At 47.0% G+C, this 26948-nt stretch overlaps 1 protein-coding gene across 1 annotated transcript; it reads left to right on the top strand.

Annotated features, from left to right (window-relative positions):
- The first annotated feature begins 1596 nt into the window (after window positions 1-1596).
- NEMF (nuclear export mediator factor) lies at window positions 1597-26760 on the top strand. The gene is made up of 33 exons (XM_040602451.1): window positions 1597-1723; window positions 2991-3059; window positions 3734-3836; window positions 4710-4835; window positions 4914-5062; window positions 5273-5340; window positions 9565-9651; window positions 10590-10666; window positions 11208-11278; window positions 11361-11436; window positions 12424-12486; window positions 12828-12905; window positions 13280-13488; window positions 14970-15155; window positions 15635-15698; window positions 16209-16297; window positions 17691-17794; window positions 18064-18126; window positions 18897-19009; window positions 19646-19703; window positions 20083-20141; window positions 20623-20743; window positions 20884-21130; window positions 22000-22042; window positions 22124-22173; window positions 22550-22694; window positions 23033-23110; window positions 23192-23386; window positions 24016-24048; window positions 24929-25035; window positions 25135-25178; window positions 25275-25354; window positions 26447-26760. The coding sequence occupies exons 1-33, from the start codon at window positions 1665-1667 to the stop codon at window positions 26522-26524; spliced, it is 3192 nt and encodes a 1063-aa protein (XP_040458385.1). The 5' UTR covers window positions 1597-1664; the 3' UTR covers window positions 26525-26760.
- Window positions 26761-26948: the final 188 nt, after the last annotated feature.

Genomic DNA, 26948 nt, shown 5'->3' with positions numbered 1-26948 from the left:
ACAGAAACACTTTTAAAGAAATCCCTTCATCAAAGAGATACCCCTGATCCTCCACTGGCCCCAGCTAGATCCCACCATGCAGCTCTAGCAACAAACCCCAGGTCGTGTCAAGACCTAACAAATCAGATTAGAAACACAAAATAACTGAGGTTGGAAAAAACCTTTTAGATCGCCGAGTCCAACCATTAACGCAGCGCTGCCAAGGTCACCACTAAACCCTGTCCCTAAGCACCACATCTACACATCTTTTAAACCTCCAGGGATGGTGCCTCCACCGCCTCCCTGGGCAGCCTGTGCCAGTGCTTGACAACCCCTTTGGCGAAGAAATTTTTCCTCATGTCCATAAACCTGCCTGTTGGAATAAGGGTTTGCCGGAGTCAAGAAGATGCTCAATATGAGTTATGCATCTTGCTCAACTTTATTAGTTTCTAACACTACTTATATAGAACCGATACACATGCACATTCGTAAAGCAGAAATATAATTGGTTAGTAGTCTCTAAACGCGCGCGGTTCTCACACCCCTAATTATCATGACTAAAATAAGCATTCTATCCATGTAGCTAATTGTGCTGCTGTGCTTCAGCCTTGTAGTTTGTTACTCCCTATTTTCCCATACCGGTCCCTATCTTTCTTGGCCCTGCACCTGCTTTCCCAGCAGCTGTATCTTGTTACAGCCACGGCCTGTTGGCACAACATAATTACTTGGTCTCAGGATTCAGGAATAGCTCAAGGCCACCTTTCTTGTTAACTTCAGCACAGCAACTTCAGTACCATTCTGATTACAGGCCTATTCTAATACCAGGCCTGGATTGTGCAGATCTTCAGAGATTCTAAGGCCACGCTTCTGCAGCCATTCTTCTGCACCCGCCCCAGCACAACTTGAGGCCGTTGCCTCTCGTCCCGTCGCTTGTTACTGGGGAGCAGAGGCCGAACACCCCCAGCCCAGCCACATTTGCGCTGGACCCCCTGGCCAGGGCTCCCCTCGCCGCCTCAGCCCCGGCGGCCCCGGCCCCGCCCCCGCCCCGCCCCCGCGGCGTGACGTCACGGCGCGGCAGCACTAGGGGCGGCGGCGCGGGGCTCGCAGCGCCGGGCGCGGTGGCGCGTGCCTGTAGTCCCAGCTACTCGGGAGGCCGAGCCCGCCGGATCGCTTGAGCCCAGGAGTTCTGGGCTGCAGTGCGCTATGCCGAGCGGGCGTCCGCGCTAAGGCCGGCATCAATATGGTGAGCCCCGGGGAGCCGAGGCACACCAGGTTGACTAAGGAGGGGTGAACCGGCCCAGGTCGGAGACGGAGCAGGTCAAAGCTCCCGTGCCGGTCAGTAGCGGGATCGCGCCTGTGAATAGCCACTGCCGCGTAGCCTGGGCAACACAGAGAGACGCGGGCTCCTTTTCCGCCCCCCCGCAACAACGCTTTTGCCCTACGCGCCCAACGGCCCCTGCCGCTCGCACCCGACTGCCCCGCTCTGCGGCACGGGGGCCGCGCACACCGCCTCCTGTCGGTCGCCCGTCGCACACAGCGCCCCCTACCGGCCGCAGCGCAGTGCTGCCCCCTGCGCGCATGCGCATGGCCGCGCAGCGGAGGGATTTGGCGCCGGGCGCGATCCGTAGCGAGCGCAGGCGCGGCCCCGAGCGCCGTCGTTGGGAGCGGGCGGTCGTGCCGCCGCCATGAAATCCCGTTTCAGCACCGTCGATATCCGCGCGGTGCTCGCCGAGCTCCGGCAGAGGTACCGGTTCACCCCCTCACGCTGTCCCTGGGCGCGGGGCCTGCTCCTGGGGAGGGGGGGGCCCGACCCGGTCTGTAGCGCCTGTTTCCCCTCAGCGGGGCCCTGGCCCCGGGGCTGCGTGTGGCGGCTCTGCCCCGCTTCCCCCGCCGGTAGCCCGGCCCCGAGCTGGGGGGCTCCGCGCACACCCCCGCTCTGCCCCTCCGCGGGGCCCGGCCTCAGCCCCTCTGCCCTGCCCGTCTGCCCTGCCAGGCACGGCTCCGCGTCACCCCCATCTGCCCGGCCTCCGCGCGGCTCGGCACCGCCACCGCCGGGAGCGCAGCCCTCCCCTGGCGGCGATGCAGTTCCGTGCCGCCTTGTTCTGAGGTGGTTCCCTCGCCGCTGCACCTAGATTGCGAGACGGCTGTGGGGAGCGTAGCCCCACGCTTCGCTGGGCGGCGGGCTGCCCCTCATGGCGCCGCGGGGCAGCTCTGCCCTGCTCCCGTGCTGCCTGGGGGGTCCCCAGCGCATCCCCCCGCCGCGGAGCGCTGCGGGCGCTCTGCTCCGCCGGGTGCTCCTGTTCCCCCTCCCCCCCCCCCATCGTCCTGCTGCTGTCCCCCCCCCAGCCTCTCCCTGCAGAGCAGCTGAGTGCTCTTCCTTTCCTGCCTGCGTGGGGAAGGTGCTGGGGTCTGTCACCTACCCCCCCGCCCGGCTCAGAAGCTCCATCCTCGTGTCCATGCCCTGAGGAGCTCCATACCCTTCCGGTGTCCAGGGCAGCCTGCGTATTCAGCCCCCCTCTGAAGAAAATGATGACGAGACTGACCCAGAGGCCATTTCTGTGCTTGTACTGGGAATACTGGTGCCTCGTGCTGGCGAAGGGCTGCCCAAGTGACACAGAAGTTAGCCCGGAGGAGCAAAGTGCTCCAGTGTAACCAGTAAATTTTGCATCCCTGCTGCAAAGAGGAGCGCTTGCAGGAGTGAGCAGCCCGGCCTCCACCCTGTGCTGCAGATCCAGAAGCCGTCTGGTTGCAGCTGGGGTGTCCGCAGTAGCTGTTCATACTTCAGCTTGTTTACCTTTTTGCACTTTATCCATTAATAGCAACTTCTCCATCTTTTGGCCATTTGGCTTCCAGCTCATTCCATTAATCTTTCTCTGCTGCCTTTTCAGTTACTGCTTGGTAATTTATCATAACTTGCACCTCTGCATATTTTAATTATCACTGGGGTTTTTTCAGCCCCTTGTGTGGTTTGTGTATCGTATTCTCCAAAGCATGTATTTTCTTTTTGACAGCTTATTGGGAATGAGAGTAAACAATGTTTATGATGTGGATAATAAGACATATCTTATTCGCCTTCAAAAGTAAGAACTTCTTTAAATTTCTTTATGCTATTATTGTACTAGATTTTTTTGTATGAATGTAATTTCTGTTGAAAGGTGTGTGATTTTCCTGACTATAGTTTTCAGTCAAATTCTGTTGCTCTTTGATAAAATGCAGGAATTTTTACCCAGGAATTTCTTGGGAGATGAACGTGAAGCGTGAGATACTGCAGAAAATATACAAAAGGCCAAAGATGTTAGTGTAAAAGCACACAGTTGCCATTGTTTCTTTTTGTGGTGAGGGAAGAGAGGAGTTCAAGGAATGGGGAGCGATACTTAGTGATATTTGTGCACAGGTGAAGAGGGAGGTAGGACTTTTGTCCTGTCACTAACCTGTGACATGCTCCAGTGGTACCTGAGATGGACCGTTGCTCACATGCTTGCCTCCACTTATACTGGGGAATTTTGAACTCCATTGCTTGCCAAGCATTTTGCTTTGCCAAATTATCTAGTAATTTTTCAAGTAAACTTGAAAAGTGGATGTCCTTTCACTGTCAGCGGCACTATTTGATGGATGTTACCGGTTTTGGCAAGGGTTTTATGTAGATGGTGTGCTGCTGGTTTGTGGTGCTTTGGTCTCATTCCAGTGCAAACTGGCATGTGGTGAGGGGTGGCTGCTCATGTGCCAAGTGGTGAGTCTTTTATTTTGTTAACAGACCAGACTGCAAGGCCACGCTGCTGCTTGAATCTGGTATACGCGTTCACACGACGGAGTTTGAGTGGCCAAAAAACATGATGCCATCTGGCTTTGCGATGAAGGTAAACTAACCTGCAGTTTCTTTTTAATAAGATGGCTGGATATCAGAAATCAGCATTTGTGTTCTGTCTTGGAGGCAGAATAAAAAACAGTGGAAGGATTTGCCTGATGGATCCTGATCAAGCGGGTCACTAAAGACAAGGGAAGAGCAATTGTGGACTTGGGGTCATGTCATTGATATTCAGTGCCTGAAGCGATGAAAATTTAAGTTTATGAAGACTGATATTAATCTGATGGCTGTTTTCTGGGCCACTTAGACCTTTTGGAATTTTAATCCAGCAAAGTCTTTCTTATTCCAGTTGGATTGTCCAGATTTTTAGGCCCTGGATGCAACTCCCTGTATTAATAGAGTCTTGCTGTTCAGTCTGCTGGATCTTGAGGGTTCACATCTTGCTGCAAGCTGTTAGGCTGTGTTCGTGCAGGTAGATATGCAGGGATACAACCTGAGTGCTGACTCACACAGGTCTGGATGTGGCCTTATTGAAACGACTCAGCAAAGATCTCCAGGGTGGGTTTCCTCGTCTTACATGGATGCACGGATAATTCCAGTTCTCTTTGTAAAATAAACCCTTTGAATTTTTACTAGCTGCTCACTTGTTGAGGTAAACAAATAACAGTTTTTAATGGCAAAAATGTCTTAACATTAAGAGTCTGGAAGAATTATATTACCTATAAATATCAAGGTATTACTTTGCTAAGAGCTGTCTTGTCTTTGTATTACCAAGATCAGCATTTTTGCCCTTAGGGTATTTGTAATAAGTAAAAAGTGATCAGTGGCACAGGAGGGGTCTATAGCTAAGAATGTATTTCAGAATAAAATGTCACAAGCATGTCTGTTTGCATCATCTCACAGACATTTTCTCTGTTATTGACAGTGCCGTAAGCATTTAAAGACCAGAAGACTTGTCAGTGTAAAACAGTTGGGTATAGACAGAATTGTGGACTTCCAGTTTGGAAGCGATGAAGCTGCTTATCACCTCATCATTGAACTGTACGACAGGGTGAGTGCAAAGCGTGTCCTCTGTAAGCAAGCACATGAGTTTGGCCTTTGCTGATGATCCCCTGTCGTGTGCTCACAGGGTAACATTGTCCTGACAGACCACGAGTACATAATTTTAAACATTCTGAGGTTTCGCACGGATGAAGCAGACGATGTCAGATTTGCAGTTCGGGAACGATACCCAGTTGACAGTGCAAAAGCACCTGCACCTCTGCCAACCTTGGAAAGGTAATTGCTTTTAAATGGTGTATGTATTGGAATAAACCCAAATTACTAGGAACTATGAAAGCCAGCATGTCTTTGTTTAGTCTCACATATTACACACCATTTTGCATTTCTTTTTTTAAAACTGAAAATGTTTTATAGCTACTAAGCAATACAGTGTAGTCTTAAACTTCATGGTTCTTTGGAATCGCAACTCTCCATTATCTTTTCCAGGTTAACTGAAATCATATCAAATGCACCAAAAGGGGAACAACTGAAGAGGGTTCTTAACCCACATCTTCGTAAGTAATTGTGTTTCATTAGAAAATGAAAGGGGGTCAATATGCATTACGTTTAGGTGATGCTGAATATTTGACAACTTCAACCAGTCTTTTTTTTTCTTTTTTAATGTTGGTCCTGACAGTCTGCTTTTATGTTCATTTGAAAAACAACAAAAGAACTAAGCTGTTGAAAACAGAGTAGATTTCATTGATTCCGAGCCAACTGCACGAAGAGATAAGATAAGGCTTGCCATGATCCTGCAGCAATGAGCACCTGAAAGCTCTGTTAGAGCTCTGACTTGATGTGTTTTGCTTAGCATCTTGTGCTCAGTGGTACTGAATTGGAGATGTAAGCGTAAAGTCAGGGCAAGGATGTTGTTAGGAAGTGGGTGTCAGTGCTGCCAGTTCCTGGAATGATGTCCAATGTGGTAAATCCAGGATGCTTGATATGTCTGTCTGGGTGTTCTCTGATAGCTGGGCAAAGCACCCTGTGCCCTGGTTTTCCTCACCACAGAAGCAAATTTGACTTCTGTGACATGGTCAGAACAAATTTGGTTTATCCTCCTGATCTGGCAGTCTTGATCAAGCAGAGGATTTCCTGGCAGATACCCCTGAACAGCTCAAATCACATGATTTGCAGACCTAAGTATTACTTTCCCATTTCTTGATTCTCTTTTCCACCACCCTTCTTCCTCTCTTTCTCCACCCTGAACTTCTCCTAAATAAACAACCCTCTGCTAATTACTTTCCCACACTGGTCCCAGTTTTGCTATACCCATGCCTGCATTCAGTATTTCTGATACTGTTACCTAGGTAACCTTGGCCTTACTGATGTGAGTACCCAGACACAGCCGGCTTGACAAGGCTCCACTCTAAAAGGTCCACAATTCTTCCCTTCAGTTACTGTGTGGGTTTGGCTGTTTCTCACCCAACTCCTCCTTAACCACCTGTGGAACCCAGCCATCCCTGCTGCTGCTTCTCTGATTTTTACCACTTCTCATGCTGGTAACTGTCATGTCCAACAGTTTCTGACGTTCTACAGCGTCCTGTAGTTCCTCCGATCCTATTCAGTTAGCTAAACCTCAGGCCAGTGCCTGGTCATCACTAGCCCTGGCATTAGCCTGCAGCCCTGACAGGCACGCTGATGTTTTTGCGGAAGAGTCTCAGTCCCAGCAGTTTTACATTTTGGAGCCTTCCCATGACTGGTCAGCAGGCATCTTTGTATTTAATAGCTTGGGTTGGATTTTCCTTCTATGTATTTACCAGATCTCTTTTTAAACCTGTATGAACTTCAGGCATCCGTGGTGTTTTTGTGGTGAGGAGTTCCACTTGCTTGTGTGTCGCTTGAAAAGTCACCTCCTTTTTTTGTTCTGACACTCATCTCACCAGTTTTAGTTGGTGCTCTAGTACTGGATTTGAAGAGAAGGTGAACTGCCTGTTTACCAACTCCACACCACTCGTTTTGTAAGTCCTAGTAATTTCTAGGTTGAGCAGCCTACTGCATAGCCTACATGGGTCTTTCCTTGTACAGAGTCTGTTCCAAGCCTGTGGTGATCCTTGTTGCCCTTCTCTGTGCCTTTTCTAGCTCTAGCTGTTTTGAAACGGGGTAAGTAGAAATGTACATAACATTCACAGTGGAAGTGCACCATGGGTTCATACTGTGGCATGATTTCCCTTGTTCTGTTTGCCTTTCCTAATTATTCCCAACGCGCAGCTTGACTCTTTTGCAGTTCACCGACAATTGAGTTTCTGTTTCCACAGGACCATCTGTTGTGAGGTCTTGCTCCCAAATAGAAGTGATCAGTTGGGCATATGCATGAGTAGGATAGTTCTTCCTCATGTAGATAATTTTATATTGTTTTACAGTGAGTTTATGTGTCAGTTCTTTATCTAATTACTCACTGTGGCTCGATCTCCTCCAGTTCTTCACAGCTGGCTGATGTCTTTATTGTTTAGATGAGTTGTGTTTTGTCAGTAGGCTTTGCCCCTTGTCCTTTGTTCCCCCTTCCCAGGTCAGTTAGGTGCATGTTGATCCATGCAGGCCCTAGAGTAGGTCCCCGGAGAGCTCAGTTTTCCTCCCCTCCCTCCAGGATGCAAGCTGACAGTTTATACCTCCTCCCTGTTTCCTGTTTTTCAGCCATGTTCTTCGTCCAGGCAGGGGTTGTCCTGTTATCCAGCAGCAGCTTGGTTTTTCTGAGAGCTTTGGGGTGAGCTTTGCTAAATGCTTTCTGGAAATCCAAGTAGACCTTATCTATTTGACCTCCCTTGTCTTTGTGCTTTTTAACTGTCTCGTAGTGTTACGATGCAAAATACAAAACTATGCTGGCTCTCCTGTATCTAGTGCAAAGCTGTCTTTCAGCTAGTTTTAGTCTTTAGTCTGAAAAGAGTTGATAGTTTTCTAGTCCATTTTTAAAATTGCCAGTGCATTAACCAACTTGTGCCTCTGCTGCTAAGGCAAGAGAGTCGTTTCAAGCTACATTTAACCGTTTTGGTATCTCCATCCTTGAGTTCTTTTGAATACCCGGTTGAGTACCATATGATCCTGAGGATTTGCTGCTGCTTGTTTTGCCTGTTGGATCTATCGCCTCTTCTGACAACTGGATGTGAGTCAGATTTTCTGACATATTGCCTGCAAAGAAACATTCCAGGCAGAGCTTCCCTGTGCCCCTACACTGTCGATGAAACTCAAGACTTTAATTTTCCTGTCTTGTCATATCTGTGTTCCTTTTGCACCTTGGTCACTTCTTGAACCTACTGATTCTAGCAGGCTTCCTGCTGCTGCTATATCTGGAAGAGGCTTTATTATTAATCTGATGGGGTATTTTTAAAAGATTTTTTTTCAGATTTTCTCAATTTTGGCCAGTGTTGCTATGTTTTACATTCACCTGCCAGAGTCTGGTCTCCCATTTTCCACAGGGGATACAGCTTCACATAACTTTTTGCCTTTAACAGTTTCTCTTAACCCGATGTTTAGTCATGCCAGCCATCCCTGGATTTTTTTGAAACACTGTTTATAAGTGGTGTGCGTTTGTTCTGAACCTCCAAAATAGCATCTTTAAGTAGCCTGCAGGTTGTTTGCAGATGTTGCCTTTTATTGATTGTCATAATTTCTTTCTTTCTAAGAAGATTCCTTGCTCTAATGTAATCTTCCCTTTTGAGCTGGGAATGCCTGTAGGGAGGTTTCTTGGGCTTTGCTGTGCTAGCATGAATCCAGGTACATTTTAGTGTCAGCCTGGTACCATGACATGACACCTGTCTAGCCAGGCTGGCATGATTGAAACCTGATTTTGCTGTTCTGTGGTTTTTACAATCTCTTTGCTGTCCCTCTGCACATTAGGGTGAGCAGCAGCCCTGCTCAGGCAGTTAGTACTGTAGCCCTAATACTGTGTGTTCCAGATGTAGGCCTGGGTTTTCATTCCCGTGGGATTGTGCTGGTTTTTTTCAAGTGGTTATCTTGTTAATTTGTTTGGATTCTTTAAGATCCTGTTCTAAGGTCATCTCTGTCGTTCTGACCTTGATGCAGCGCTGTCCCACTGGTTTTCTTCCTTCATGTTTCTGCTCTGCGTGTTCTCAGTTAAACTTGGTCTTCCATGGCCCCACCTTGTTTCTTAGTCTTCAAGGATCTTTGTAGGAGCTCATATCTATTCATTCGCTGCTTCTCTGCACCCAGTTCAAACGGGGCTGCGTCTGTTTCTGTGGCCACTCGTTTCACATTTGGCTTTGCCAGCTTTTTTCTAGTTCTTTATTTGAAGCTATGGAGTTTGTATGGCTTCACATTTTGTAATACCTTACCCCAAACTGGGCAGTTTGCCACCCTTGTTGGGTTTCCTACACTCTTCAGTTCAGAGTCTTTCCTACCCCCTTGTAAATGTAAGGGTTTCATTCCATTGTGGTCAGCATGAAGCCCAGCCTTCCTGTATATCCTCACTTTGTCCTAGACCTTTCCCAGTTCTAGGTGAACCTAAACATCCGTAAGTTTGTAAGAATTCATCAGCTGTGAGCTGAGACTGAGCTGCTCTGCCCAGCCAGCAAGCATTTCTGAGCAGGCCACTGTGGGAGTCCTGAGCATCTGCTCTCTCTGGACTCGGGACCGCAGCTCGCTCGCTCTCCCCAGCCTCTGTTAAGGATGGGCTGTAATTTCACAGCCCTAGCGTGTTGAAACACTTCTTACAATTTCAGTGTGAATATAAATTTCATTGTGAATGTTTTCTACAGATGATTCTTCATTATTTATTTTTATAACAGCTTATGGAGCCACTCTCATTGAGCATTGCCTTATAGAAGCTGGATTTTCTGGCTATGTCAAAATAGATCAGCATATGGAAAGTAAAGGTATGTAGGAAATATTATTTTAAAGGCTGTACTATATGTGTGGCAATTTTTATGTCTGTGTAGTATTTTTTTTTCCAAAAAAATGAGTAACCCTTAAATCCATAGTTCTGACCATATGGTTGTATGTTTTTAGGTTGGGGACCAACCTTATTGACGTTAAGACTCTTGAAATGTGCATATATTGGAGATAAAACATCAGATTCCTCCTATAGTCTAAACGGTTTTATAATGAGGGACCACCTTACACAGCCTGTGAACTCTGGCTACGTAAAGGGATGTTTTACGAGAATCCTGTATAGAAGAGTTAGCATCAAAACCTTCCTTTATCTATGGGAAACGCAGTGGGAATTTGATAAAGTAGCAGCTTTACATTTATTGGGAAATCATGGATTTAGGCAGTAAAGTCAGAATAGAATAGATTTTTCTTGGCTGCTTTATATTTGCCATAAATCAAAAGGGGTTTTTACTTCCTACTACATTATGGTGCTGTAATAAATCAACTTGGTAACAAACAAATAACTTCTCACAGCTGCTGGTTTATGGTTTGCCTCTGCAGTTTTATTTTTATAAAGTGATAGCATTTGTGTGGTCGTCTTTTCCCCTGAAACTCGAATAATTATGTCTTAGAAGTAACTATTTATTTTTTTTTTTTTATTAAAAATTCCCCAGATGTAAAATGTGTACTGACACTGCTGTTTCAAATGAACAGTAATTGCTGTAGTGAAGCACCAGGGGTAAAGGATATCTGTTGTTTTATTTTTGAGACGTGCTAGTATCCTACTTAACGTAGTTAGGTTGGACAGGTTGCTTCAGGCACTTAATTGGAAGAGCAGTTGCCTGGGCCTTTTGTTGGTTTGCTGTTGTGCTGTGTTTATATAAAAATACCTTTCTGTTTTAGGTGTGTTAAATTATTCCTCTCCTCCCCCTTCTCTCTTTAGAAAATATTGAAAAAGTCCTTACTGCTTTAGAGAAAGCAGAAGAATATATGACACTAACTGACAACTTCAGTGGAAAGGTGGGTCTCAGTTGGGCAACTTGGTTGTTATCAGTTATGCAGGAATTGCAGAATTAAACTGGTGGGCAGATACTGTTCAGCTCATGCTTGTTCCTGGTGTTATCAGCTACAAATTTTATTAGGCGAGCCTGGGCACCAGGTAGTGATGAGGAATAAAAATTGCTTCCTTGCACTGGATGTACAAGATCCATAGCAATTAAATAATTTACAAGCAGATTATATAGGTCCTATGAGAACTGCACTTGTGCTTCAATAGCAGGTAATGGTGTTCTGCATGTAAAATGTGCATCTGTGTGACAAGCTGTAGGATAGTCATGAGGTTTGTAAGAGAAGGTCACATCTTTTCTGGAAGAAAAGTCATCAGACAAGCAAGGGGTCAGGCCTTTACTCAGTCACATTGCTTCTGCCACATCTCCTTGCTGGAGTGATTCACTGTCTTATGCTGATCAGTAGGTTAGCACCTAAAACTTGCTGCCTTGCCAAGATAAGTGAGATCCTTTTCAAAGATGAATGCTGATGACATATTTATATATTCTTTTAGGGTTATATTATCCAGAAAAAGGAGAAAAAACCAAGTCTGGAACCAGATAAACCAGCAGAAGATATCTACACGTAAATATTTGAAGTATTTATTTCTCTTTCTGCATAACATAAATTAGTTTTCAGGTGATAATATCAAATGTGTATTTTACAGATATGAGGAATTTCATCCTTTCTTGTTTTCTCAACATTCAAAATGTCCGTACTTGGAATTTGACTCATTCAATAAGGTACAGTGCTTTTGCTGATACTGTACATAAGTGCTTTAATTGACTGATGCTAAAAAGAGTAATTAAAATATAGTGCAGAAGTTGTTAATGAAAACATAGACCTTGGAAGAAGCTATTAATTTTATTCAGATCCTGTAGCTGAAATACAGCATGTGGCACTGAATGGAGGAGATGTGAGTTGAACCTGTGAGGAAGGCAGCTGTTTTCAGTCCCGGGCAAACATCTTGTTAGTGGAGAGTTTAGATGCTGAGTTACCGCTGGAGGCAAAAAGTAGTCACAGCCGTCATGTTTATACTTTTCTGGTTACTGCTTTGAAAGCTTCAGGCACCTGATTTAGTATTTCCTTGAGTATTGTCCTTCCTGGTCCTTGACTCGTTAACATCTGAAGTCATTAACTGCCTGTTGTTCCTGACCTTAATCTCCAGAACTCCAGTTTCACTTTCCCCGCCCTGCTTCTTGGCTGAATTTTTGTCCTCCTTCAAAGCACTGATGATCTAAGCAGCCTAAAACCTTCCTCCTCTTTTGTTTTAAGCAGTGTCTAGCAACTGGAACACCAGGAGCAGTTCTTAGGTGTACCTTCTACCTTTTTTGTGTTGTGTTTTGGTGGTGATTTTTTTTTTTAAACTGACCTATTGAAGCAGCAGGGATACAGGGCAGACAGGTCTATCATTGCAGTCATTTAATCTGAAGAGCACACGGTGGCAAACAGCGGCTCACTTTTCATCATTTCCCAGCAAAAAATGTGTGTCGTAGTTTGACCACTTACTTGTGCATCGTCCCTGGTTTGCAGTGAGACATAGCCTTGAGTGTGTTACTGAACTCATCTCTTGCAAAGGTAAAATGGAGGAAGTTACTGAACCCTGTTTTAGCATCTGTCTCTTCTTTTGGTTCTTTGCAGCCACCTCTCTTGACCAGAACCTCCTCTGCACATTTGCTGGTATAAGTCAGCGCAACTTGGAAATTCTTAAAACTGACTTTCTCTTGCAGGCAGCAGATGAGTTCTACTCCAAGCTGGAGGGACAGAAAATTGATCTGAAAGCATTGCAGCAGGTATGCTCTCATCGTAGAGTGGGGCAGCTGAGGTGGCTCTCTGAGCTTCATATGCTTCATTTGGTTCTTAAAGCCTGGGGTGAGGGAGGTGTCATTCCTTATTTTTGTTAAGGAAATGCTGAGTCAGTCGTGGTCAGCAAGTGAATTTTAGTATGTAGAGTGTAGCAGTTGGTTCTGCTTGAAATACAAGTAATAGCATTAACAGCAATATTTTGGAGACTCTGCATCTCTTACGCTGCTGTATTTTTCTGTGCTGGAATGCTGTGTTGAGTGTCTGGCAGTGATTGGGTGATAAGATGCCATTTGTATTTATATTTTTCCATCTTACTTGTTTTTGAAAGGAAAAACAAGCATTGAAGAAACTTGAAAACGTCCGTAGGGATCACGAGCACAGACTAGAAGCTCTTCAGCAAGCTCAGGTAAGACTGAGATTTTATTTTTTTTTAATCTAAGAAGATACGTAATGTTTCTTAAAGAGTTGTGCCTGCTGGTTCACATTGCTACAGTCAGCATTAGACCCCAAAGCAAAGCTTTCTGTGGTCAGCGAGCACGCTATAGCCCCTCAGGGAGCCTAGGCCCACCCTGTGGGGCTCTGCTTCCTTACAAGTGCTTTGCCTGCCAAAATTTGCCAGTGCTGCTCTGCTTGCAGGAGTCAAGTTGGCTGCTGTCCTATGTGATCACTTCAGTGCCATTCTTGGATTTCATCTCAATATTATTTACGACTTTTATGGTTTTTTGAACTGTTGCTGAGTGCTTGTTTAGCTTCAATGGGTGTAAACTTTCTTTCTTAAAGGAAGCTGATAAGATGAAAGGAGAACTTATAGAAATGAACTTGGAGATCGTCGACCGAGCCATCCAGGTGGTCCGTAGTGCATTAGCCAACCAGATAGACTGGACAGAGATTGGAGTGATTGTTAAAGAAGCTCAAGCCCAGGGAGACCCCGTTGCAAGTGCAATCAAAGAATTAAAGCTTCAGACAAATCATATCACAATGCTGCTGAGGTAAGTATGTTGCAGATCACCTTTACCAAATACAAGTAGGACTGACCGCGTGAGCTGCATGGGAGACAGGTATCTTTTTAGCTTGTGCATTGGTATTTAAATCATTCAGTTTTTCTTACAGCAGCATGAAGAGAATGTAGTTCTGTGAGCAGAGAGGGATGTCTTCTTTTACCTTTCAAAAATACTAGTAATTTGGTTACTATAACAGCTTTCGTTTTAGTATTTTTAGAGTCTCTTCTAAAACATTGGAAGGTGTCCTAAAGCAGTATAGGTCCGAAGCTCCGGTCTGTCACTCAGCAGCTAACTTTGTCTGATTTACACTTCTTTGATCTAAAATTCCCATGAGATCCTGCCTCTTTCAATGCCACTGACTGCTAAAGGCAGTCCAGCGAAAGGCTGGTGGTTCAAGATTGCAACTGTTGTAAGCTGCAGGTTTTGATGCTGGTTCTTGCAGAAGTCCTGATGAGAGAGCTGGCAGTGAGGCAGTGTTTGGGGTGTCTTCAAAAACCTGATCCGACACTGTGTTGGGATGTTAGAGATAAAAAAAGCAAGAAATTATTTTTTTCATAGCTAGAACTTTTAATATGAAAGCTGTGATGTCGCAAAGTTAATTTATGAATTTTTTTTGTTACTTGCATTTTCAGAAATGTTAGTATATAGAATAAACTCGTTTTCAGGAGTGAGTTCTGTGCTGGCAACTGTGTCATCAGTCTCCCCTCACTGTCTGTTTTAGTAGTGAGGAGTGATCACTTTGCTGATCAGATCACTCAGTCCACCAAGTGTTGAATGATGTGCATCCTTGGTACAGAGGACTACGGAGATATAGTTTCCTTTATGAAGAATATTATTTCATGCTGCTCCACTGCCTTTTGCTACACAGACTTAGTACAGCCATATTGAGCAGGATTTAATATCCAGGCAAGAAGCAAATACAAATCCAGCTGCTGTGTGCTCAGCATACCTCTTTTGAAAACAGTGGAGCAGATATTTTTTTTTTGAGGTTTTAAACCAGTGCATTGCTGTCCTGCTCAGTGAGTCAGTATGTTCTCTTTTCATGCAGCAGTCGTGCATAGGAGGTTTTGTGTTTCTTTTGCTTTATGAAAGTAGATCTTCAGAACTGTTCCTCATTTCAAGTCTGGATTTTTCTTTAGGTTGATACCATGGAGTTTGTCTTTTGATAGAAGAAATTGCCTTGCAAAATGTCACTTCCTTGGATTGGAAAATTTGGGCTTTCTATCTTCCGTTTTTGCTTTTTTTTTTCCCCCAAAACTGTGGCTGACTCAAGACATAAAGGGGTTGCATGTAAGGCTTCCTGGGGCCTTCCTGTGGCTGCACAGTGAAAATGGTTTAAGGGTTCCTGAGGCCTTAGATAAACTGAGATATTTCCAGTCTTAATGAGGGGATAGGAGTGCATTGCACTAAGGTTAAAAAAAAATAACCAGTTCGCTTATCTTAATCATATGATGTCATGTGTTTGTTAGGAACCCCTATCTATTATCTGAAGAGGAAGAGGAGGAGGAGGATGCTGATTTAGAGAAAGAAGAAACGGAAGAGCCAAAGGGAAAAAAGAAAAAGAATAAAAACAAACAGTTGAAGAAACCCCAGAAGAACAAACCGTCATTAGTTGATGTTGATCTCAGTTTATCTGCGTATGCCAATGCCAAAAAGTAAGGTTTACAGTAAATGTCTGCTTTGGTAGTAGTAGGTTTTGTATGCTTGCAGTTGCTAGTGATGACATCATAGGAAGGGCTTTGTGTATAACTTGTTAAAAGTTAGAAACTGAAATGGGTGGCTTGCCCTGAGCTCTAGGATGTGCATTTTCGTGGTCAAAAATCAGTAGCTCACTCTTGCATAGCAGCTGTCGCCTTAATTTCGAGTACAATTCTGCACAGTGGCACATGGAAGAAAACTGCTACTCTGGCCACACATCAACCCAAACACAGGGCTCTGTCGGTCTGAGGAGGGGACTTACTTCGTCTGGCTGCTTTTCTTGGGTGAAGGCTGAGCTGAAGATCTGGGCTAAAAAAAAAAAATTAAATCTTCTTCATATTGAATGCTAATGGCAAATGTAGAGGGCTGTGTTAAGTGCATTCTAATAACGAGTGAATCTGCGGGGATTTAAGATGCAACCAAACGTGTTTTGCAGGTACTATGATCACAAAAGACATGCAGCTAAGAAAACTCAGAAGACAGTAGAAGCTGCAGAAAAGGTATTTTTCTTTGGTTTTAGAAGATATTTAAAAGCAAAATCTCTATCACTGCTAAGTGGAAAACCCTGACCTGATCTGGGTAGCCCTGATGAGGCATGAAAGGTACAAGCAAATGACCAGGGTTGTTTCATGCCTGAGCTTTTAAGCTGACCGAGCAGTGATTGCAGATCTCTGCTCTATCACCTGGTTTCCATAGGGAGTGTTGCGAACACCTAAGATGGGTGCTTGGTGGAGGTACTGACAAACCAGTAATTATGGAGGCAGGAGTGGAAAACCAGTGGAAATCCTTACAAACCAAAGAGCTGATAATCTCAGGGGGCAACTATCCAGCGCAGAGATTTATGAAGATTTTGGGGAGCTATCTTACATGTGTGTACAGGGAATGTAGGTCTGAATAGCAGTGTGCAGAGCCTGCACTCAAACGGTTCAGACATTTCCTACCTACTGCTGAGTTAGCGATTTTGTGATTCCTGTGCTGGCGGATTGCAATCATGCTTTCTGTCTAAATAGGCATTTAAATCGGCTGAGAAGAAGACGAAGCAGACTTTGAGGGAAGTTCAGACAGTTACCACCATTCAGAAAGCCAGAAAGGTCTATTGGCAAGTACAGTTTCATTGTCGTTACCTAATGTACTGTGAATGTATGCACATTTAGAATGACTGTGTCAGGCTGAGTTCTCGCTAGCTTAGAAGTGGAGCTAATTTCTGAGCACTGCACTTCGAGTCTCCTTACAGCTGTTTCTCGAAGGTGCTGGCCTGATACTGTTAGTGCCTTTGCCTGGGGAAGTCCCTTTCAGTGGACAAGGACTTGCAGTTTAGCTGAGTGTTTTGTGTTTAATGCAGCTAGGAGTGTGGGCTTAGTGAAAATAAGAAACTTCGCTATTACTTTCTGGCAGCTCGATATCTGAAATGGTAACAGCAGATTTTAAAAAACAGAACAAAAAACCCCAAAGCTTTTAATAGTTCAATAACTGAATTATTAAAATAAATAGGAGGACTTTGTGATAATAGTATTTGTTGTTTCCTCTCAAAATAATGTTGCATTGATATTGTATTTGTGCCGTGCCCTGTTTTTATGCCTCAGGCATGTGATTGGATGTGAAATTATTTGCAGTCTTTTATGAGTTTGAAGTACTGAGGTCTGAGCAACAGGCCCTGAGCCAAAGCTGACCTCTAGATGAACCTGCCAGCCAAATATTATGTATATATTTAGTATCCAGTCATTAGTAAAATGTGGATGATCATTATTGAAATATGCATGATCAGTAGTGAAGGACGTGGCTTAGATAGAATGTAACCATTGGCGACGATACAGTGCATCCTTCCTTGCTTAGGGGCACGTGGTCAAGGCCATGAAACCAGACGTATGGCCTTGTTTGCAGCCCGGTGGTTAAAGGAAACTCCCTCGGTTCCTCCCTGAGCCCTGGCCAGGCTTTGGTGGGTTCTAAGAGGAGAGTGAAACCAGATGTTTCCGCATTTGAAATTGAGTGAGCTTGTTTATTCAACAGTATAAAAGCTGGACCCCCTTACAGCGACTTTGGAGACCTCAGCTACGAGCAGACGCATGACGTAGGACCTCCGATTGCCGGGAAGGGCTCTCCAAATCCTCGCTGTAACCGGGGCTCCCCAGCGACTGCGGATCCGGATGGTAGTAAAGTATTAGGGCAATCGGTGATGTACATTCTCAACTGCTATAGTCTGTCTTATGTAGTATTGATGAGGTGCATTACCTTGTCTTGGTTGTTTGGTTTTTTTTCTGTATTATTTCACTTACTGTTTATTTCACTTAACTATTCTATTGCTTTAAATGTAAGCAAAGATAAACTCACTTCTTTAACTAGGTGCCTGTGTCCTTTGTGTTGACCGTGTCTATTGGCAAAACAGAGTTGTAGATGTTAAGATGGATATTCTCGGTTTGGTATAAAAAAATACCTCTGTGATGCTCTGTTAGTTCCAGATGTTTTTCACACAATGGATTGTTGTAATTTGGCAGGTTTGAGAAGTTCCTGTGGTTCATTAGTTCTGAGAATTACCTTATTATTGCCGGAAGAGATCAACAGCAGAATGAGCTGATTGTAAAGCGGTATCTTAAACCAGGTGAGTCTGATTTAAGTGGAGTATGTTGGTTTCTCTTACTTTCCAGTTGCAACCTGCAACATCCAGGTTGGATGGACACCTTTCAGGAGCAGGAGAGCTGAGTTTCCCTGGGGCAACTGGGATGGACTAACAGGCTCCTGTATCCTCTGCCCACCCTGCTCCTTGCAGCCAAAATAGCTGTTTCCAACTGGATTAGAAACCTTTACCTTAGCTTGAGCGATCTGTGTAGTTACCACGTGTATGACTGATGTAAGTCACTTCTTTTCCAGGGGACATATACGTGCATGCTGATCTCCATGGAGCCACGAGCTGTGTGGTCAAGAACCCATCAGGTATCTTGTGTGGGGCTGATGCAGGGACGCACAGAAGCCTGGGGGCACTGAACTGGCAGTCTTTGTATTGCCTGCATGAGCCCAGCCCGGTGAGCTGCCTTCCCCCCTCACAGTGGTACTCTGCTCCAGCAGACGTTCCCCTTACAGGGTGAGAGGCATCAGTCCTTCCAAAATCAGGTTGTCACTGCTGCCACTTCCCAGCTGCGACTGGCTCTTGCAGTTGCTTGGTTGAGCTCCTGGTGGGAAGGAGCAATGGAGATGTGCTCACAGAGACAGGCATTAGTCACTGGCAGAGGTGGTGGTACAAGTGCTTGCTGCAGGGACTGGAGGTCCTGCTGAGTCTTTCAGTGGTGTCATAAGCAGTTTGGGTGCTGGTGGAGGGTGCTGATCTCAGCAGAAAAGTGTTAACGTGATGGGATGGATGTTATGGGAGGCCAGGTGTGCAGACCCCACCTGTGCCCCATCCCTGGGAGGTGCTGGAAGCTGGCCTTCTGATGTGAGGAGCAGCTGCTGCTCCCTTGTGGAGCTGAGCTGAGGAAGGAGCAGTAGCGTAGCTGGCTCCAGCCTCTTTTAGGGAGCTGTGCAGAGCAGCTGCTGCTGCTCCTGCTCCTGCTCTGTCTGTGCTGCCTGCAAGCTGAGCCAGGCCATGCTGGCTCTGCCTGGGGACCCTGTGAAGCTCACATGCTGGATTAGGGCACATGTGGAAGTTGGAGAATTTCATCTCATGTGCGCTGACTGTGTTCACTGATGTGTTGGGTGTTACTCTGTAGGTGAACCCATCCCTCCACGAACCCTGACAGAGGCTGGCACAATGGCCTTGTGTTACAGCGCTGCCTGGGATGCACGTGTTGTCACCAGTGCTTGGTGGGTCTCCCACAACCAGGTAAGGACACTCGTGTACGAGCTTTGGAGACAGAACATCTGCAGGAGCTGGTGTGTGACTGCAGACGAAGTGTCTCTGTGTGGGAGCTGATGGATGCGGGTGAAATTTTGTTCTCTTGGGGGTTCTCCCTGGCTCTGCTGCACTTAAGGGCAGGGGTGGCAGGGTAACCTCTGATGTGACATGCACAGGACAGAGGAAATGCTGCAGGACTGGCTTCTTACAAACAGGAGGGGAAAAACTTTCACTGGAAATGAAGCCTTCATTTTTTTTCAGTTGGGCTTCTAGCTTGTGTATTATAGTCTTGCTGTGCTTCTAGTCAACTCAAGTGTAAGGGTGTAAAGATTACATTAAACTGAAAGTTGCAGTTCCTTTAGTGTTCTTATTTCCTGAATAACCTGGTTACTCACCCAGGATTTCTAAAATGTTTTGCCAGCAGTGTGTGATTGAATTGGAGCGTCTCTTAGGAAAATACCCTACAAAGGACAGGAGGAACCCCTTGGAAATGGAGTCCTGCAAAGCTGTTGCCATAAGTTAAAAATGCAGCTTGCTTGAATGTTGCTTTTGTTCATGCTGTTATTACACAGTGCTGGCCGCCTTTGACAGATATTCTTCATAGTGTATCATGGGTTTTTTTAGGTTTCTAAAACTGCGCCTACAGGAGAATACCTCACTACTGGAAGCTTCATGATCCGAGGTGAGACACAAAGGAACAGTGTGAATTTGACGTTAGGCATTCTGTCTGAAGATGCTGTGTTGTCCTGCAGTGGCAGCCAGCCGAGCTGCCCCCTTCCGTGGCAGCTGACAGATCCCATTCTTCTCCTGAAAATCTGTTCTGGGTGGTTTAGACTGAATATCAGGCAGCTGCAGCAGCATTTCCAGCTGAGCTCTGGGCAGGAGATCATTAGCTAAACTGCTTCTGAGTTTCTCCTGTTCTGTTGTCATTCAAGAGACAGAATGAGCCCCAGTGTAATTTTTTTTGGTAGCCTAAAGCCTCTAATAAAAATGAGTTTTGAAAATACATCATGCAACATAGCTCTTAAACCTCCTCATGAGAATTTGCCTTTGTTTTTCAGGGAAAAAGAATTTTCTTCCACCTTCATATCTGATGATGGGCTTTAGCTTCTTGTTTAAGGTACAGCTTTCTCTGTGCAGCTCCTGCTGGCTTTTGTAATTTGGTTTGAGCTGTAGGAGGCTTATTTTCTGGTTCTTGCTTATCAGTATATTCCCAATTACTACTTTTCCCACTGGGACAAATCCCATAAAATGCTATTCGCTGAAAATTACTCTGCTTTCATTTCCATTTTTCCCCAGTTTGCGCTATCTGCGTTTAAAGTAGACACTGTGGACACCACTACTTCTGCTAGATTTTTACACCAGCTCTGTTAGAAGTGTATGCATGTTTAAGGGGTCTGCTGGCTGCGTAGCTACGCGTGTCTCCTCGCTAGTTGTACTTTCTAGGTTGTCAGGCTTGGGTGTAATGCTGGCTTAGTTTTCAATGCTTTTTGCCATTCAAAAGGCAAGAAAGGGAAAGAGTAAAACCGAGGCAGGTGAATGGACTAGCAAACATCACTGGAGGTGGTACTGGCCAAACGTGAAGGCACCTCTGTTGTTAGGTGGACGAAAGTTGTGTTTGGAGACACCGAGAAGAGAGGAAGATCAGAGTACACGATGAGGATCTGGAGACGGTCACCAGCAGTGCCAGTGAGCTGGTGTCTGAAGAAGTGGAGCTCTTAGGTACAGTGGATGTGACTGGGGTGCTGTGTGCTGCTGCCAGAAGGGACCCTTGGGGTTCAGCATTTCGTTCCCTGCACTGTATGATGGGTCAGTTTGGCGTTTCTAATGTGAACAGTGTTTTCCTCACCTCTGTCCCCCAGAAGGAGGAGAGAGCAGCAACGAAGAGGAAAAAGCAGAGTGTCCGGAAGCACCAGAGGATGTGGAAGCCGTGTCAGAGAGTAACCGTGACGAGGGCATTGCTGACCTTGACCAGGGAAGAGTAAACACACCTCCTGCATCGGAGGGTGACTCTGAAGAGGATGATGGAGAATCACAGAGCGACGTGAAGGAGGAAGATGTAAATTACCCAGATACAACAATCGACCTGTCGCATCTTCAGTCTCAAAGGTAAGTGAAGAAGCAGCTGCACTTGTCAGCAACGTGGGCACTTCTGAGGATCTCCGGACTGTTAAAATCCTGCCGAGACAAGGGCTATGTTGAGTTGCCATCACTTCTTTCTGATGCTCAGCTCTGCAGGCTGCCGGAGTGCAGGGCAGCAAGCCTGTGCTGCGGGAGTACTGCCATGCTGTGTGCCGTTCCCTGCTGTTTCCCTGCACGGCTCTTTTTTGTGGACTGCTTGCTTTGGCCCCTGCTCCTGAAGTACACACACAAATGCACACACATATACACGAATCAGGCTCTTTCATCGCTGCTCTTCCCAGTTTTGGCCTAATCATCCCTTGACCACCATGCCCTGGGGTGCTCCTCAGGAGATGGCTGTCCCCGTTTTCTTTTCAGAGCTGTTCAGACCTGAGAAACTGAGCTGTGAGTTGTTTCTGCTCTGCCAAACTGGTGCTGAGCTGCCGCTCTGCGTGTGGCTGCGAGATGAGTTCATCTCCCTGTTGTCACTGCAAGTGGCACTCCTTAGAGGGTGTAAGGAAATGGGATGGAGTGAGTGGAAAACAGTCAGCTCTGCAGGGAATGCCACAGCTGAGCAGGACTGTGTGCACAGGAGGGGTTCCTTTAGCACGTACTGTACCCAGGCTGTCTTTGTTGCTTGCGTGTGCATGAGACAAGCTGGCAGAGTTCTGAAGACTTGTTTTGTAAACTGAAACCTGGTATTGCTGCCCTTTTCCAGTCACCAAAGCTGGGATTTTCAAGAAGTAGAAAGCTGAAAGTGGTGCAACCAAGTTAGCCAGTGTCTGGGCTGTGGTTGATGCGGCCGCAGTTGAGCTGCTCTGCATCTGTTGATGAGCTTCGTTCTGATCTCCCCACAGATCCCTGCAGAAAATCATCCCCAAAGAGGAAGAACCCAACTTGGTAAGGTCCCAGCTCAGACGTTTGACAGCAGCGTGAAATGCTGCTGGGCGTGGTGTGCTCTAACTGCGTTTCACTTCTTAGAGTGACAGCAAGTCCCAGGGGCGAAGGCATCTGTCTGCCAAGGAGAGGAGGTGAGAGCCTCTTTGTGCCTGCAGCGAGACAAATGCCCCCTCCCCATTCCCTCGCCAGGGCCTGGGCGCAGGGCATATCGTGCATCTCCCAGTTGGGGCTGGTCCATGCCCATTGTCTGTCCTGCATTTCCAGTGCGGGTCCCGCCTGTGGGATGGCGGCTGCTCCTGTCCTTTGGGAGTGCTGGCTGTGAACACAACAGTTTCTTGTGTACTCGTGGGCTTGAGAGGTTTTGCTGAGGAAGGGTTATTTCCAGTGGTGCCTCTGGTTCCCTGTAGCCTCGTGGCAAGGAGGCAGGGTGGTGGTGATGCTGGCATGAAAGCAGCAGCCTCTCTTGTTGCAACAAGAGGCAGCGTGTCAAGTGGTTGTTTTCCTTAGAGAAATGAAGAAAAAGAAGCAGCAAAACTCTGAGAACTTGGAGCCACCTGAAGAGAAGCAGAAAGAGATGGAAATGCAGCCTCCCCCTGCTCCCAACACCAATAAGAGTGTGCTGCCCCCTCAGCCCATCAAGCGGGGCCAAAAGGTAGGCAGGGACCAGGTTTTAACCGTGGGTTGAGGCGTTGCTGTGTGAAGTGTGGACAAATTCCAGGTTTCTGTCAGACGTCCGTGGCTGCCTGATAGTTTTAGGCTCTTGGTAGTGCGCTTAGTGGTTTTAGGGTGATGGTGCTGGTCTGTTAGCATTCAGCACCCTGTGCTTTCCTCACTGAAACTGCAGTCTCTTGGTTACTGGTGAGCTGCTCTGGGAGAGGTTCAGGAGACTGGGAAGGAAAGTGCGTGGAGGGTCAGCATCTAGGTGTTTGTAGACACAAAACTCTGCGGAATTCATTGTTTCTAAAGCTGTTGGTGTGGTTTTTTCTGCAGAGTAAAATGAAGAAGATCAAGGAGAAGTACAAGGACCAGGATGAGGAGGACCGGGAGCTCATCATGAAGCTGCTGGGGGTGCGTGAGAGGAGTTCTGCCTTCCCCTGGGGCACATTCACCTGTGTCACTGACTCTGACCACCTCTGTGTGTATCCACAGTCTGCAGGGTCAAATAAGGAGGAGAAAGGGAAAAAAGGGAAAAAGGGGAAGGCAAAAGAAGAGCCAGCAAAGAAGCAACAGCAGAAACCCAAGGCTGTGCATCATGGTGCTGGAAGGGGCAAGGAGACACTCCCAGCAGGAGTCCTGCTGCATGAGTCGCAGGACCCAGCGCTGGAAGAGCAGCAGGATGAGAAGGTGAGCAGCAGGCTCGCCTCTCCTCTCCTGTCCACGTGTCTGTCCCTTCTCACCCTCTACTGTGGCTCTCCTGGCACTGTGTTGTGCTTTCCTGCCAGGGAGGCTGAGCAGCTCTTGTTGATTTTGGGGGGATGGTGGAGAACACCGTGCCTAACACCATGACACTGGGAGCCCATCGGTTTTGAAAAGCAGTAAAAAGCCCTGCAGCAAGTCCGCGTGCACGCTGCATTCCCAGCACAGCCAGAACAAGGGCTTGGAGGAGTACTGAGCCTTCCCAGGCTGCCGAGTATCCAGTTAAGTCAATACCTCCCACTCGGCGCAGCCGAAATGTAACTGAGCGCTCGCCAGATCTGTTGTTGTGAGTCAGTATCTCTGAATCACAACCTATCTCTCTCCTCCCAGCTTGGTGTGTGCCAAGCAAATTCGTTTTGAAAGAAATAATTCTGCTCCACACCCGCATAAAAATGCTCTGCTTACCTTTGCTTTAAAATAAGTTAAATTCTCTTTGCAGTGAGAATATGGTTTTCTGTGTACTGCTGATAAAAGGATTTATTTTCTCCAGGGGCTGGGGGAGAAAATAGCAGTTGTGGGCTCATTTCAGCTCTGACGTTTCCTCTGTTTGTGTACAGGAGGAGCAAGACCAGGATCAGCCAGGAGTTGAGGTAAATGCTCACCTTTTGAAGCTTCAGTGAGCACCGAGGCGGCTTTATTCCTGCTTGAAGCTGGCGAACCCCACTGCCGCACGCAGCCCCCCGGGAGCGGGACAAGAGGTGCAGGCTTTTAGTGTGCTGGGACCGGTTCACGTGCGAGCCCTCCAGTAGGGCACGGCTCTGCAGTTACAAGCCCCCAACTCCTTGCCCGTGACTGGTTGGACCCAGCTTTCTTGCATTTTTTAAAAAAGTAACCTTTTTTTTTTTTCCCTACCCTGCTTATCGTGGACATCCCCTATAGAAACTAGGGGAAGTTTGTCCCTTGTCTTTGCCTCCAGAGGTGTTTCCACCCCACAGTAACGGTGGCTCTGGGCTGAGAGAAGGCACAAAACCATGCAGAGCAAGCTGTTCTTTAGTTTAGAAGCTGATTTATGTATAAAACTGCTTCAGATTTTTTGGTAATTACAGGCTGTGGGTATTGCCCAAGGCTGGAAATAAGTTATTTCTTTGAATTCTTCTCATGGAGGAGAACAGTTGTCTGTAGAGTGAATGTCGCTTTTGGTGGCCCTGTGAAGACATAACTACGTCTAGGATCTCGTTTGGGTCCTTTACAACCTAAGAGCCATCCTGTTTCAAACGATGTGATTTTAGTCATCAAAGATGGCTGGTAATGAATTGTGGCTCGGTAGGTAATTCAGTGCCAGCGAAGTGAGTGATAAAGCGGCAAACGGAGTGCGTTTGGGTAACGCCACCAGGCGACCTGACACGCGGCGCTGGTGCGCTTGCTGTTGTAGTTCAGCTGGAAGGGGAGACCCTTCGGCCGGCAACACCGGCCCTTGGAGGTTGGGGGGACACTGTCTGCTTTCACAGAGAAGCTCCTTTGCCCGTTCAGGAAGGCGAGGCGTTGCTGGACTCCCTGACCGGCCAGCCCCACCCCGAGGACATTCTCCTCTTCGCTGTTCCCATCTGCGCTCCCTACACGACGATGGCCAACTACAAGTAAGTCACAGCAGCGCTTTGTGTGGGAAGGCAGCGGCGCAGCCTGCGCCGGCCGAGGGGACCCTGCCTACTACTTAGAGAAACCTTTTCTTTTGAAAGGTATAAAGTCAAACTCACACCAGGCACCCAGAAGAAGGGAAAAGGTACCGTATTAAAGCACGTGAATCCTTTTCAGTGCTCTACCTATTGATGCCAGCACATTTTTACATACTGTTTAAATCTTGCCTGTGTTTCTACAGCTGCGAAGATCGCCTTGCATAATTTTATGCAGTCTAAAGAAGCTAGCGCAAGGGAAAAAGACCTGTTCCGGAGTGTAAAGGTGACTAGTTCTTCTACATAGTTTCTCTTGTACAAAGGTAGCAACAGTAGCAAAATGTCCACTAGTGCTATTTTAGGGGTTAACACTTCCAAACTTGCTTTTTTTTTTTTTTTTTTTCCCTTTTAGCAGTGTTGTGTTTCTCAGTACTGCTGGGGAAGACGCATTGCTTAGGCTGGAAAGAATCATTAGAAATTGAGCCGCACCAGTACGAGTGTGCCTGATGTTCCTGTAGTGTCGCTCTTGATCTGAAATAACTTACCTGATAAGAGAGTTCTGGCGGGAAGCCCTCCAGTTTTGGGAGGGGAAATTCCCACTCCTGCTGGCAGCATGAGGAAGGGGCTGGGACTTCAGGAGACAAGAGTCCTGCCATGCCACTCGCAGTGGGCTTTCACCTGCCCCTCTCCCCTGGCAAGGGCGCTTACCACGGGCCCAGTAAATGCAGTGTCTCTTGCTCACGCAGGTCTTAGCCTGCTTGTTGCTGTTTTCTTCTACCCTCTTGCCATTTCCCCCTTTCCCTTCTCCTGCGGGCACTGTCAGCCCACCGGGGAGAGGGCTGGTCCCTTGCCGGGCTTCCCTCCCGTGGCTCGCTCAGCCGTTCGCAGCCCAGTCCTCCCGCTCTGCCGGCACTGCCTGGCGTGACCTGCCGTCCTCGGGTGTTTTTCTCATTTCACCTGTCGGTCAGGCGGCCCAGGCTGCTCTGCAACAGCTCCTTGCTGCCGTAATAGTTCACTGGTCAGAAACACTGAACAGCAGCAGGCTTAATGCTGACTGTTGGCGGCACTCTGCTAGAAAAACAGAATTAATGGTTAACAAGCTTGAAGCGAAGTAGTGCCCAGGGAACTGCTGACCCAGCCAGCCCCTCCCAGTGGCGCCGGTATGTGGAAGCTGTGCAGAAAACCATTATGTTTTTCATTAATAAAACACGGTGTGAGAGCAGAAGCCTGACATCAGCCCTCTTTTCTGTGGGGGGAAGGCTGGCAGGAATGGGCACATTGGCTCCTGCCGGCAGCCGCGGGAGCACTAGCCGGGATAAGGAAGGCTGTCATAAATGCTTTTTTGCTGTCTTCAATTTCTCATTTTAACATTTTGTAGGACACAGATTTGTCGAGAAATATTCCTGGTAAAGTGAAAGTGTCCGCGCCTCATCTCCTGAACAGGAAAAAGAAGTGATAGCCCCGGAGGTGGGCTCCTCGCCACCCACCCGCCGCTGCTGCGCAGTCAGAACCCAGCACCTGCAGGTGGGGCAGACAGACCCACCCCACGGCCGTTACTTTGGCTGAATTAACTTCCACGGCAGCGGGCAGACAAGGACCAGTTCTTGCATTGTGGTTTAGATGGACGTTAACAACTCGATACAATAACACAAAAACACACAAGTAAATGGCTGGCCTTTGGTCAGAGGTGCAGTCTCGTGCTGTTCATTGTCTCATGCTGCAGCTGAGCTCGTTTCCCACACCGCTGGGCAAAGCCGTGCCTGGATTTGCCACAGCAACACTCCGTGCTGTTCAGTTCCCTCCTCCCACCTGCCGCTTTCCCCTGAAGGAGACCAGAGTTTCTAGTAGGGCAGTTTCAGTGCAAAATGCATCATTTGAGG

This window comes from Falco naumanni, chromosome 7 (genome assembly GCF_017639655.2).
Source record: "Falco naumanni isolate bFalNau1 chromosome 7, bFalNau1.pat, whole genome shotgun sequence".
In the NCBI taxonomy this organism is placed as follows: domain Eukaryota; kingdom Metazoa; phylum Chordata; class Aves; order Falconiformes; family Falconidae; genus Falco; species Falco naumanni.
The sequence above is the reverse complement of the archived record's forward strand: the minus strand, read 5'-3'. Positions and strand labels throughout refer to the sequence as shown.

What these genes read in the sequence shown, in the direction of transcription:
- NEMF (XM_040602451.1), top strand. Translation starts at nt 1,665, where the DNA reads ATGAAATCCCGTTTCAGCACCGTCGATATCCGCGCGGTGCTCGCCGAG. An exon ending in CCATCAAGCGGGGCCAAAAG is followed by an intron (nt 22,695 to 23,032) that starts GTAGGCAGGGAC and finishes TTTTTTCTGCAG; the next exon opens with AGTAAAATGAAGAAGATCAA. An exon ending in TCATCATGAAGCTGCTGGGG is followed by an intron (nt 23,111 to 23,191) that starts GTGCGTGAGAGG and finishes GTGTATCCACAG; the next exon opens with TCTGCAGGGTCAAATAAGGA.